The sequence below is a fragment of the Neltuma alba genome, unplaced genomic scaffold (genome assembly GCF_004799145.2).
Source record: "Neltuma alba isolate B1F8T4 unplaced genomic scaffold, ASM479914v2 tig00012252_pilon, whole genome shotgun sequence".
Taxonomy (NCBI): domain Eukaryota; kingdom Viridiplantae; phylum Streptophyta; class Magnoliopsida; order Fabales; family Fabaceae; genus Neltuma; species Neltuma alba.
Genome location: NW_021636778.1, coordinates 235,916 through 251,010, shown reverse-complemented (window position 1 = coordinate 251,010; position 15,095 = coordinate 235,916). Strand labels below are relative to the sequence as shown.

The following is a 15,095-nucleotide window of genomic DNA, read 5'->3' as shown; positions in this document are numbered from 1 at the left end:
TGCATAACTTTCTTGAATTATATGTTGGCAAAAAAATTCTTGAATTATAGGCTAAAAATTTTCAAAATGTATGAAATTGAATGGTTGATGATAACAAATGAAAACTCAACATGTATACATCGGTTTATTTATTTACATTTGTGTCATTTTAGACTTATTTTGGAAATTCAAATTATCACTAGTGGCTAAATCGACTGCTCCGTGGCAGCTGCGGAGATAATGAAAGGATTGACTTGCATGCCTCCTTGTCCTTGATTGTGATTGACTGACAGAAAAACGAAAGATCAAAATATATTTTTAACTCTTTAAGCTTTACATAAAATTTTATTTCAGTTCTTTAACTTTAAAAAGTATACTTTTAATTATTTAATCTTAAAATTATTAGTCTTAAATAATAATTTTTTATAATAATCATAATTATTTTAAATATTAAAATTAATATGTTAATATTTAGTAATATTTTATCGGTATTTAAGAATTTAATGTTATCATTTTTATTAATAATTTTAGGATTAAAGGACTAATATTTTACTTTTTAAAATTAAAAAATCAAAATAAAAATCTTTTATAAAGTTAAAAGACTAAATATATTTTAACCAAAACGAATTCCCATAAAACTCGGTATTTTGATCCAAACACTACAAACATAAAATAAATTTCCCAAATACGACACGTGGGAATTATTTAGATATATGCGACTTTTTTAGAAACTCGTTCAGCCTAAAATGAATTTTCACCCTGACACGTATTTTTTTAAATTAAAAAACGAACCTTCTTTCCATGTTTGGTAAAAATTACAATTAAATACCCTCTTTCGTATGCTTCTGCCGCACCTCTTACCTTTTCAATCTTAGAGAAAATTACAATTAATTCCCCATCCTCTCGTGTCTACCCCTTCCACCCCCCCCGATAAATTGCCTTTGGCAGTATGTCATTTTTTAGGTACATTCAAAATTTTGATCTTTTATATGATATATCCAGTAACCGTATATTATTTTTTTTCTAGTTACATTCAACATTCTAATTTTTGAAGTACTGAATGTGCTAAAAATAAGATTAAGATGCTAGATGTATATTTATTCTTTCCTTTATTCTGTATCTCTTTCTAAATAAAAATGATATGAGTAGATTTTGGATGTATTAAAAAATTTAAGTGCACAAAATCATGAAGAGGTAATTTAATTAATTAATTAATTTCCTATAAGTTAGAGATTTGGATATATTAGAGTTCAAAAAACATCTATAAATATTTTATATCTATTTAATTTATTTATTTCCTGTGCATTTGAGTATCAAGATAAAAATTAATTTTTGTATAAAATCTTCTCATATCATTTTTATTTAGAAAGAGATGTAAAATAAATAAAAGAGTAAAAATGTATCCAGCACTTTAAAAATTAGAATAATGGATTTAACTTAAAAAAATAATATTGGGATGTTGGATATATTATATAAAAGATCAAGATTTTGAATGTACCAAAAAAAAAAAAAGATAGCGCTGAATATGCCTTTATCCTGAAAAAAGTGGAAAGGTAGATATGAAAGGATGGGAAAATTAGTTGTAATTTTTTCGAAGATTAAAAGGTACGCTGCAGAAGCAAAAGAAATGGGGTATTTAATTGTAATTTTTACCAAAAATAAAGAGGAGAAGGTTGAACTCGTTCGCAGTCCCTTTTTTTATTGAAAAAAATAGGTGCCAGTGTGAAAAGTCATGTTAACCTGAATGAGTTTCTAAAAAATGCAGCATAGGTGTAAATAGTACCCACGGTGTAGTATTTGGAGAATTACTTTTATTGTTTATAGTATTGGGATAAAAATGCCCATAAAGCTCATTGGTATATTTTAATAAATTAGATTAGATTTTTCTTATGCCTCAACAAAAACTAACAATAAGAAAAGAACATTAACAACTTTTTTTTATAAAAATTTAATATATAAAGAAATATAAATGTATCAATTATATGTTTTATATAAAGGGAATTTAAACTATAAATAAATATTTGGGAAAATGAAAAGAAAAGAAGTTGAAAATTTGTAAATGCCAAATAAGGAATATCAACAAGAATTTGTTATCATTTGCAAATTCAGTGTTGTCAATACCAAATAAAGTGTTGTTACTAAACCCGATTTAAAATTTAGTAATTTTCAGCTTTTTTTAATCATCATCCCTAAATATTAATACTTTAATTTAATAAATAAGAAAATTAAACAAAATCATTTAATAATAGCAGTAATGTTTAAAAATATTTAAACATGTAAGATATAAGTAAGTAATTATATCATATACTAAGTATATTACCTTCGGTTCTAATTATAAGAGCTAGTTGACTAATTTGAGGAGATTAAGAAAGAAGTTGAGTTAGTTATTTTAATAAATAAGTACCGTTTTTCCTAAAATATCTTGCTAATCAAGTGTATTGGCTAGAACAACTATTGTTAGAAGGACTACTTTGAGAAAAAATACATAAATATGTGAGACAAAGTGGATTAGAGTCTTATATTTAGAACCAAATAAAAGTCAAACAAGGTCTTATATTAAGGACTAGAGGTATATATATCTATGTGTAGTTTAATGTTATACTAGGTTGAGCTTATTTTTGCATATTCACATAATTCGTATTTGTGAATTTGTTAAGTATTGGATCAGGCTAAAATCAGTTCAGAAACTTCGAAACATATAGTTGTTTATTTTCAATAGTTGGATTATGGATTCATTATGTAGTGCAATTGTTGGCACTGAATTTCATTAATCTGGATGCATGTTTACAGTACAATTCTCGTTTCAATTTCATGATTTGAGCATGTGGGAGATCTTGAGGGTATTTGAGCATCACAGATTTTGTTTCTACAATAATTGCTTCTGAGTTTTACTTTGAAATTTATATTTTTTTTCAGTTACAGGAATGATAAGATACAATGACATTTTAATTACTGGGCATATGAAGCTAAAGTATTGAGTAAATACATTAAAAATCTAAGGCTCTGTTTGATATGAGGGAAAATGAGAGGAGAGGAGGGGAGGTAAAATTTTAATAAGCTCGAGTTAAAAAATTAAAAAAAAAATGAGATTAAAAGCTTTTAATTAATTTTGATTGCTCTTCTATATTACTTTTTCTCTCTATTGCAAAACCCCACTTTTTCAATTTTTTAAGTAGAGCTCATTAAAAATTTTCTTTCCTTTTCCTTCTCTCCATTTCTCTCATACCAAACAGTAATTAAAGGAATAGATCCTTAAAGTAATTAAACAGTTAATTCAGAAACAAAATTTTAATTTTAATCATTTTTGAAAACTTAATTGTACTGATGCATCTTGTGTGATAGCGGAGAACGAATTTGCTGTCTCTAGAGAAAATCCGGCCACTACGGCAGCACGAGGCTTTTATTTCATCTTGTCGTTTGCCACCAAGACTCAATTTGGTACCTTATTAATTAGAGAACAGGTATTTTTATGTTATTCTACCAAAATAAGGAGATTCAACATATGGCAATCTTGATATTATTATTCAACTAGATGTGACTCCCGATGCGATGCACGGGACGAATTTGCTTCGATGTAGTTAATGATACCAATTCATTGCAATCTCTATCATCCCATAGCATAAATTAAACATAATTACAATCTATGTGTGTATAAATAGTAACAATTACAATCGTATAACTAAATTTCAACTTCTCAATTAAATAACCTTTTTTAGTGTCAAACTTTATCAACAAATACTCTAACAAATAATAAATATGAAAACAATTGAATTAGTTTGAGAACATAAATTCTACTACACCACATATGAAAAAATGAACTTAGCATGAAAGAGCAAAAAGTTACAGATAAGTTTTGTCTTCTTGCTTCCAATGCAATCCTTTCAAAATTCTCAATTAACAACATAATCAATATGTTATGATTAAAACATATGAAAAGGATTTTATAATTAACTATGTACAGCAAAAAGTCATAAAATCTGAATCCCTTGTCAAACATAGATAACCGCAACCCTAAAGTTTTAAACATTGATTGCCAAAACAAACCGGATAATCAGTGTACAATGAGTGACGTCAGCAATTGAGTAAAAGCCAAGTCTACAAATGAGGGAAGTACTACTAACGTACTTCAATAGAAAAGTGGTCATAGCCTGCAATCAACATTTAAAACTTTAGGGTAATTGAGTTAAAAATAGCATGCGTATGATTTTTCTTCACAATCTCCTTATAAGTCTTGCTCTTTTTTAATCTTCCGATAATAGAAGCCGAAACAAAAAGGCGTGATTGAAACAATAAGGGACACCGCTATTATAATTGTCCGTGAGTGGTCTTCGCCTTTTCCTGTGTAAAGTAAATGAGTGTGTACTTACATGTCATGGAGAAAAAACGGAGAAGATTTGTAAGCACAAAATTGAGAGAGAATAAAGAATATCAATTTATATGTAGTGAACTATAAGAAAAATGATTAGATCCTCAATTACTTTACCTGTATTTCCTGAGATTTTGGGAGTTTGCGGGTATGCACCACTATTATTTGGGGGATACGCAGGTGTCACCGAAACAGGACTTTTACTGTCATTATAAAATCGATACGATTCAAACCTCAAGTTGTGGCTAGGATTCATGACCTATCCTCTAGACATTTTTGGCAATCTTGGCCGGACAGATTTGGAGTACGTTGTCAACTCGTAAGAGCTGAATTCTGTTTTTGTTGCAAAATTTTTCACTCCTTCATAGCTGATGAGTTCGATGTCGCCGCCACTAGACCATTCAATGTACTCGCTAATAGCCTATTGAAGCCATCGTTTTGGTTTTCAAGCATATCCAAACCAGATTTTGTATATATAGGGTGTGTGTCCATGGTAGAGAAGAAAGAGCGATTGGAATAGCGAGGCATACTCTTATCGTACCAAATGATAGCCTCCCTTGAGGGCAAACACCCTAAGATCCCGTTTGGTACGAGCATTGAAAATAAAATAAAGGGACTAGGATTGTAATTAAAAAAATCATTAAAATTATTTTTTAACATGATTAATTGCTTGTTATATAGGATTAGACAAACCTATAAGGTAGGATTGAGGAATACCATGTCCCCATGGTATTCCTCAATCTCACATATATGGATTTGTTTAATCCCACATACCAAGCAATTTATCATGCTAAACACTCTTTCAATATATTTTTTTAATCTCAATTCTAATTCATATCCTTATTTTTAATGCTTCGTATGAAACGGTACCTAAAAGTTCAGTTGCCAGATTCCCTCACCGACGCATTCACGGTGGAGCTCAAGGGACACGTCACCCTGACACATAAAGGGGCCATAGACTGTGTCGGACTTGTTTCCGACGATGGTTCTGTAGATCGAATCCATTGTTTTTGGCGGTGCTGGATGACATGGAGAGTTCGCGAGTGAGACTTTTCACGGTGTTTAGGTAGGGATCGTTGGCAATAAAGCTTTCGGCGGTCCACAAGTTCCAATAAGAATCTCTGTTTAACAAACGAAACAAAATGTTTATGGTTAAGCCATGGCCTTGACCTTTCTTAAATACCCATTCAATCCTTCAATAAATAGAGAAACATGATTGTATTTTAATTATGAGTTAATTGTTATTTTCGTTTTCAAAAGGTCAGCAATTTTTTTTCTTTTTTACCCTTACTTTCATTTGATAATTATTTCTTAAGAATTATTCAATCATGTCTTCAATGAAAAAGACAGGAAAAATTGACTAAAAATTAAATTAGTAGAGATGCATCTCCGTTGACTTTAATTCTTGAATTCTCTGACTGCAAATTATGACAAAAACTTAAAGCCTGCGTGTGCGTAAAAATAATAAAAATAATTTTGTTTAAAAAATGATATAGATAAGAAATTATTCTTATTTTAATTCCTATAACCATTAAAATAATTATTCTAAAAATTTAAAAATAAAAAATAAATTTAATCTAGATTGTCAGGTTTGGACTGCATGAGCTTTGGGTGTTCATCTTTACCGGCTCCACACAGTTGATATTTCAATTGTTAATTTAATTCGAGAACTTTCCAATTAACCAACAGCATAGTATAACAATAACATCATCCAACCTCTAAAGAGAGAGAAGTTGTAAGTTCAATCCTGAAGGATGGGTTCCGCTGCATGTAACTATCCCCTAAAAAAAAAAAAAAAAGGTCTCCAAACAAGAAGTATATAGGTCCAACTATTTTCAATACTTAATATATTTGGAAGAGAATAATTAATAAATAAACAAGAAATCAACTGTTTGGTTAAAAAAAAACTATATATAGTAGTATTATGTTTTTGAGAAATATTAGGAGTTTACTATACTCATATTACTTAAGATTCCATTAGCATATTGAGATTCATGAGATTCACAATGAGAATGTATAAGAAAGAGCTATCGGAAAAGAGTGTTAAGGTTGAACTGGTAAGGGGCTAATGGAGGTGAAGCTTTTATTAATGGTGCAGTTGTGGTCATAGTAGGTAGGGATGTCTCCGTCAGGAGAAGTGAAGTCGAAGGAGGTGAGAAGGAGATAATAGAATAGCAGTTTCAGAAATGGCATATCCATCTTCCTGTCCAATGCTTCTGCAGGGGTTCTAGTCAATCAAGTGAACCTAAGCTTCCACCGGTTGGGCCTCTAACGCTCCAACCCCACTTTCCACACTCCTATCTAGCGCTCAGATATCTTAATTATTATTTTTTTGGTATTTAGGGGATATTTGGGAGATCTCAAAATAAATTAAAAAAATATTTTTAAATAAGTCGAGATGAAAATTTTCTCATATATTCATTTCATATGTCATAAAATTATTTTTTAAAATCATGGTTTGGTTTCCACCCAACAGCTCTTAATACAAGAATGATTCAACTAATTCAATTCAGATAAATTAAAGAAATTACTTAATGATAACAAATGTAAATTTATTTTTCTAAAATATCCATATAAAATACTAAATTATTATAAGTGAAATAAATTAGTTTGCGAAAAAATTAGGACTCTGGATGATTATTATTCTTTATTATTATCTTTTAAATTCCAAATAAAATAAGAAACATTTTCGTATCCTGCTATTATAATAAAACGATTCGACTGTATTTATACTTTCATGATCTTTAAAAGATATTTTTTTTTGCATATTTTAATTTATTTTCTTAAAAAAATCATAAAAGGTGCAAATTGTACCATTTTTTAACTATAATATATCATAATGTGTTTTATTTCATCTGGAAGATGGTAATTAAAATATTTTTAAAATCATTAGATAGAATATCATGAGAAGTATTGGAGTGCGCATGAGTGATTTATCCTTATTTAGATTGAAATTTTCACTCCTCTTCCCTTGAAGAATTTGGATCGGAGTGGTAAAATTTTCACCGATGATGACGAATATGCCCATCTCTTCTCTTCATCCATCTGGCCCTCGTCTTCTTCGCCTTCTCGCATGCTTGGCCCCGGCTGGTAATGGACTTGGGCGAGAGCTTCATGAATGAGACGAGGCATTAGAAGCCCAACCCAACTTTCACGCAACGCAGAAGCAAAGCCTAGCTTGATGATGATTTGCTCATTTCAAATTCATTGGCCGGCAAGTCATTTCATCACCGTCACGATTCCATTGGGAGCGTATTCAGGAAGCCTTTTTTATTTTTGGTTAAGCTAAATCTAGCATTTTAATTTTTTTTAAACATGTCCAGTATTTTGAATTTTTTTTGCTTTGATGCTGGACACATTTTAAAAAAGACTTTAGAATATTAACGCACTTAAATAATATTTAGGGTGTTAGATGAACTAAAAAATATTTAAAATACTGAATATACTTAAAAAAATACTTTAAGATTTTGGATACATCATAAAATAGAGTACTGAATACACTTTAAAAAATACTTCGGAATAATGAATACATCTTAATTTTTTATTTTACCCCAACGAACACGCTTTTAGTCTCTGCCATCTCTCCATCGGTAATTAGAAGTAGAGTCATTCTCAATTAATGGGGCCTTCCCATTCATTGGAAAATTTAGAAAGCAAAGCGTCGACTTGCGTCAGCATTCGTCATCATCAGTCAACCAGGCAGAGGACGTTTATGCCTCGTTTGGTAACACTCAATTGGAGGGGAAGAGAAACGGAAGTGGGAGTAGAACCCCATTGCTTTGTGGGTTTTCTGGAGAAGTTGGTTCTTTAGATATACTCAGAATTGAGATGGTTCCATGAACGTAAGATTTTCTTACTATTTTATTTGTATCATCGGTTATGTTATCAATTGACAATTTTGCTCATCACGGACTATATAAGCCATATTTCATCTCTCTTCTCCCTCAGACCCAACTTTAATTTGTACGTCAGTTAATCTTGGTAGCTGATGTTGAAAGTTAATTAGCAGGGAGTCCGTTAAATTATAAGCCACACTATATTTGCAAGACTTGTTAACATGGGATGCATAACAAATTCTAACGTATTGGCTTAAAGCTAATTCAATATATTGTCGGGAGCTTTTCTTCTAAACCAAATCCCAAGATCACTCGTCCAAGCCACCCAAATGATTGAGATACTTTCTCCCTGCAAACCATTGTTAACGCTGCTCCCCTTCTGTAAGTGCTAGCATCAACAGGGACAAGCACGAAGAAAGCAAGGCCTAGAACATCAATGGATCCCATGATAGAGACTGATATATAAATTTTCTAGATATATCTTTAACTATTCATTTTCCCTTTATGTGGAGCCTAGGCTCCCCTTCATCATAATTTGATGCGTGACTAACTGGCTCGATAGATCCAACACGTACGCGTTCTAGTCTCCGGGACACCGAGGAGGTACCATATATTTTGTAGGACCACAGTCACAATAATTGTTCGTAATTGACGTCCTTTTTCCCTTCGATCATGAAGGCAACATCTTCAATAAAAATAATTCAAAACTTTTCGACTAAGCCTATTATAATCCGTTTTCATATTGGCCAATATATTTTAGTCGATCGCACACGCTGCTGGGTCGAGGGACAGTACAAACACCAACGTTGAATCCATCTTCAAGACGTGTTTGATCATCTTAAGTAAAATTATGACTGAGTCATTGGTTTTTTATTTTTGGAATGTTTATCTGATGCGTCCGAAATTATTTGACTTAGAATAAATATCTTTGATTAGATTTTAACTTATAATAATCTTTCAAATAAAATTTACTTTATAATATCACGTACAGTTACTCTTATTAAGTTTATAACCAATACTCTTCTAGTTATATTTATAGAGTAGAGAGAAAAAACCATTTTTTGGGTTCTATTTATATGGTGTTGAGAAAAATTTTTATATGGATATACAATATTAATTTTACTCTTCATTTATTATTATGTTGACTTTGTTTAATACATGATACATAATGTATATTAAATGTGGATCAAGTTAAAAAATTATTGAATTTTAAATGAGAATCAATGAAATTTAAGGTTTTTCTTAGTCTATGTGAAATATGTTGGAAGTGATTTATAAATAAGAGGAGAGAAAGATATAGCTGTTTAATCAATGTGTAAGTTGGCGAAGAAAAGGATAACTGTGCTGTGTGTATGTATATTTCTATTAAATGCCGCAATGTAATTAATTTAATGGAAAATGTTTATTGATAATGGGTGATTTCCATATATTTAACTAAACTAGATAGCATTAAATCAATATCAAATATCGTTATATAAAAAAAACTTTACTTTTTATGCGAAATTATGAATAGCACGGTTCATCTTTGCTGTCACAAAGGGGAAGACATACCTATTACCTTGTCTAATATGATCACAAGAAATCTTTGCGTTCTTCTTGGATGACACCTTGGCATGCGCCATTAATTATTGCTCATTATCTGTGATTGAAAACAACAATATTATTTAATTTCTCAAAATGAAAAAAATTGAGGACGGACTGAAATTCCAAACTGTATTATTTGATTTATTTGATCACTTGCGGGTCAAGCTGGACTGGCTTTGGAGCATTCTCAAAAGATTTTTGAGGTCAACTGCGCTCTATGCGCGCTTTGATTAATGAAGTTGGTTGGGAAATTATTGTTCTATGTTTGAAAAACTTGCCAGATCAAAATGAACACATATTAATAAGACTATTTCAATATTATGAGCGGATATTAAATAATTATTTATGGAAAATCAACAAAAACAATTATAAATATAGTACCTCTGAGCACATCGGAGTTCATAATTCATTTGAATGTGAGCAGGGGCTTTGTAAATTGCATTTTGAAAAATATTACTAATAATGATTAAGATCTGAAAATATTCAGGGTTTAAATAAGTTAAATGCTATATAGTTGAATATAAAGTTCAACTATATAATTATCAGTTTTACACGATTGTCGTAGTCGTAGTCTCAATCTCGTGGCGCGACTTTAGGTAGCCTTCCTTCCTACTATCTCCATTGATAGTCCTTCATAGTACGGTCTCCGCATGATAAGCCTTGGCTAAATTTTATGAGAGAAATTTAATTGATCCAAGCAAGTTTAAATTTATCATTATCTTTTTTCCCGAAATAGTGGTTTTAACAATTAAGAGATAATTTTTATTTTAAATCTTATACACATTAAAATTTTAAACTGTTAAGAATATAAAATAAATGATCTTAATATGTGGCCTATTTAATTTTAATGGGAACGGTACAGATTTCATGTCCATCACTTGGATTAGGATCACCTAAATTGAATTCCCCCCTTCACTTGTCATTGAAATTCACTCAGTCATAAATCAAACTCTTCAAAACTATAAAGCATTCGCCTCGTCTAAAATAATACCACCAACACACCTTAACAATATGCCTTTCAACATCATAATTTTGTTACTCTTCTTCATCGGCTTCCTCCATTCTTCTTCTGCTCAAGTCATAGGTCGTAATTCTCTTCACCCTCAATGCTCCACCCACCACAATTTCACCGCCAATAGCACCTTCGACTTTAACCTCAACACCCTCTTTTCTTCCTTAACTTCCAACGAAACCGCCCACCTCGACTTCTACAACACCACCGTTGACGGCGGTGGCGAGACCATATACGGCCTCTTCATGTGCCGGGGTGACGTCAACCAAGACGCATGCCACCAGTGCGTCGTTGACTCAACGGCAGAGTTAGCTTACTATTGCAGATTTTCGAAGGCGGCCGTAAACTGGCTTGACCCGTGCTTGGTTCGCTATTCTCAGCACAACTTCTTCTCCACCGTCGATAGAAAGCCTAAACTGAAAATGTTGAACACTAACAATGTCTCGAACCAGGCAGGATTCATGAACGTATTGATGACTGTTATGAACCTGACGGCAGATGAAGCGGCGAAGCCTGCTTTGATGAAAAAGAAGTCGGCGACGAAAGCGGTGGTGGTAGATATTCAAACTCTGTATGTGATGGTTCAGTGCACGCCGGACCTTTCGCCGGGAGATTGCAGAACCTGTCTGCGTGGTGTGATCGGGAACCTTCCATGGTGTTGTGAGGGCAAGATCGGAGGAAGAGTGGCATATCCAAGTTGCTTCGCTCGCTATGAGCTGTATATGTTCTTTAATTCTTCTACGCCTCTCCGGCCAGTAAGGCTGCCCCCTCCGCCTCCGCCTCCTCCTCCGGCTCCATTAACTCCTCCAACTCCTTCAGATGGTAAGCTTAATGATGTGCTTTTCTGATTTCTGTTTTCTATGTAAATTAGAGTAAATCTATTGATGAAAATATTATGGATGCTGATTTTGGCATATACTCCCATTTAACTGTAAAATTCTGGTTTTGTGTGAACTAGCTAGCCAGGTTAATTAAAGTCTCATGCTCATGACCATTTCATAGTTTAGTTTCTCATCGATTTTTTTTGTATATGAAAGATATGTATATATAGATTGAGGACATATGTGGTCAAACACGTAAAAGAAATAATTTCAATTTTTGAAGGAAGTACGAGTTAGAAATTAAATAGTATATTATTATTTTGTTCATACAATAATAAAGACCCGAAACTTATTCGAGAAGTTTAAATATTTTTTAATAATATTTTATTTTTTGAACTACCAATATAAGAGCATAATACATTACCACCCCAACCAAAAAAAAAGAAAACAAAAAACAAAAATCAGAGCACAACACATATTCTGGAAAATATGTATTTGAGATTTTAAAATATCAAGGGAGGAAGATGAAACTTTATAGGTGGGGCATATATATGAAGCTTTTTATATCTGAAAATGATAATGTTCTCTTCTATTAAATTAACTAAATGATAATGTTCTCTTCTATTAAATTAACTAACTTGTATTTTTTCACCTCATAGCAAGGATGCATCGAGATCTTTAAGGAAGTCCTTTAAATCAATTTGGAATCATGTGTAAGAGAATCTGTAAAGTCGCTCCCTTCAAGTCAATTTGGAGTCATGTGTGAAGAGAATCTAACATGCTTCCCTGAATTATTTTTTAAAATCGCTTTCATATTAGATTTTCTTGACAATCTCAAAAGTTGACTTGCTTGGAGGTTGATATATAGTCTCTTATGGCTTTTAGCTCAAGATTCAATGTGCTGATTAATACTCCCTCTAGTCCTAAATATAAAACCCATTTTATAAGGCAAATTATACTATAAAATGAGTCTTATATTTATGACAAAAAAAGTAATTTAGAGAGAAGGTGATAATGAGTGACATTAAGACGTGGAAGTATCTGGTGTTCATACAGTAAGAAGGAAAAGGAGATTAAGGACTATTGTGATAGCTGTGGCTTCTGTTGGTGCCGTGATACTTCTATGTTTCTCCTTCTATTTGTCGAAGAATCAAATAAAGAAGATACGCATGGCTTTTCTCATGCAAAAATACTGTAAGTAATTTTCATCCTATCTCTCCACAGGAGTGGTGACACCTCTAGTATACTTTAATATTTAGGTTTATTTGTCTAGTTGGAAGCGAAAGCAACACTTTAGAGCCTCTGCAATTCAGTTTGGCTACGATTGAAGCCGCGACAAATAAGTTTTCACAGGAAAATTGTTTAGGTCAGGGTGGATTTGGACAAGTTTACAAGGTGAGAAAGCAGGCAGTGCCAATGGAAATACTGTAATATATAATTCAATATATGTACCGTTTTTACTATTTAATTTAACCATGATTTCAGGGCATTCTTTCAAATGGTCAAGAAATAGCTGTAAAAAGACTTTCAAAAAGTTCTGGCCAGGGAGTAGAAGAATTTAAGAACGAGGTTTTATTAATAGCCAGACTCCAGCATAGAAATTTGGTGGCCTTGCTAGGATTTTGCATAGAAGGGCAAGAGAAAATTCTCATTTATGAATATGTTCCCAACAAAAGTCTTGATTATTTTCTATTTGGTTAGACACTTCTAAACTCATTTTAATTCTTGATTGAAATTGATATACATGCGTGTTAATAATTATTTAACTTTCTCTATCTTATGAATATGCTCAAGTCAATTACTTATTTTCAGCTATCTTTATTTGATTTGTGAGTTTAGTCATTAATGATAACTTTTTGTATAGGTTCTCAAAAAATCAAAGTACTAAATTGGGAGGAACGATGTAAAATTATAGGAGGAGTTGCTCGAGGAATTCTTTACCTTCATGATTATGCTCGAGTTAAGATTATACATCGTGATCTCAAGACAAGCAATATTTTGTTAGATAATGAAATGAACCCAAAAATTTCAGATTTTGGCATGGCCAAGATGGTTGGAATCCATGAAATTGAGGAAAGTACGAGTAACATTGTTGGAACCTAGTAAGTTCTGAATCTCTCCTTCAAACTTTTTACAGCTATCATGATACGGTTGCATAAAGAAAAGTTGGCCTAAGTTGACATAAAAGTTCTACTACTACATATATTACAACTGTAGCACTTATTTTTTTCAAATCAGTATTATTTAGGAAACATTAAAAAAAAAGCACTACAGCTTCCTTTAAAAAAAAAAATTAACAAGTGTAGCGCTTGAAATGTCCACGTATGCTGCTTACTATCTACTGGAAAAAAGTCTATGATTGATATTTTGTTTTTTTTAGTGGTTATATGTCTCCGGAATATGCAATGTTTGGACAATATTCTGAAAAATCAGATGTTTTTAGCTTTGGAGTAATAGTATTAGAAATGATCAGTGGAAGGAAGATCACAAGCTCTCAAGATCAATCTCATGGCCTCCTAAACTATGTAAGTTAATTAATTATGATAATGTGTTTATCTCACTAGTATTTCATGGGTAATTGTCTTAAATTTGAGAGATTAATAATTAAAAGGCAGTGATTAAAATAGCTAAGCTTACTAAATTGGTGCAGGCTTGGAATCAATGGAAGGAAGAAAAGATATTAGATGTATTGGATTCAAGTCTAAATGAACCTGAATCGTTGAATGAAGTGGACAAGTGCATCCAAATCGGGTTGTTATGTGTTCAAGAAAATCCGGAAGCAAGGCCTTCTATGGCTACAGTTGTTTCATATCTTAGCAATGATTCAATTCAATTGCCATTTCCACAAGAACCTGCATTCTTTCTGGAGGGCCAAATGGAGCTTAATACCGACAGTAAAGAATCAATTAATGAAATGTCTATAAGTGAATTCTATCCTCGGTAGTACAAGGCTTTTATTGCATCTTGTGTCAATTAGAGAAGAAGTATTTTTATGTTAATGCACCAAAATGAGGAGAGTCAACATATATAGTAATCATGATATTAGTATTATGCAATACTATATTTTCCATTTCTGTTATATTAAGATGACGTATGATGTTTCTTATAACATCTCAGTTCCGCCACAGCCACCAAACGAAGGAGATCTGTATTTTCTCGCTGCAGCTAATTTAACCCTTGCTCCTTATATTTAAGGGAATCCTGCCTCAGATGCACGCAGAAGATTATTTTAATTTTGAACCATGTTATATAAGCTAATTAATAATGGAAGGGAGATGATTATAACAGTGAGTTTTACTTAATTGTTACAGGCTTGTAATCGACAGAGGGATGAAAAATTGTTAGAGAAGTTGGGTTCAAGGATAATTTATGAATTCAGATCATATAATGAAGTGATTAAGTGCATCCATTCGCCCAGGGTTGTTTTTTATTCAATATGAAATCCAAATGCAAAGCCTTTGTGCACGGCTGCAATTGTTTTATGTATATCTCAGCAA

General features: G+C 32.0%; 1 protein-coding gene across 1 annotated transcript; it reads left to right on the top strand.

The window, feature by feature from the left end:
- The first annotated feature begins 10,776 nt into the window (after positions 1–10,776).
- On the top strand, positions 10,777–14,543 carry LOC114725418 (putative receptor-like protein kinase At4g00960). Its single transcript, XM_028911936.1, has 7 exons — positions 10,777–11,613; positions 11,736–11,743; positions 12,858–12,993; positions 13,084–13,294; positions 13,463–13,700; positions 13,979–14,123; positions 14,249–14,543. Exons 1-7 carry the CDS (start codon positions 10,777–10,779, stop codon positions 14,540–14,542), a joined length of 1,869 nt encoding a protein of 622 aa, XP_028767769.1. The 3' UTR covers position 14,543.
- The last annotated feature ends 552 nt before the right edge of the window (positions 14,544–15,095 follow it).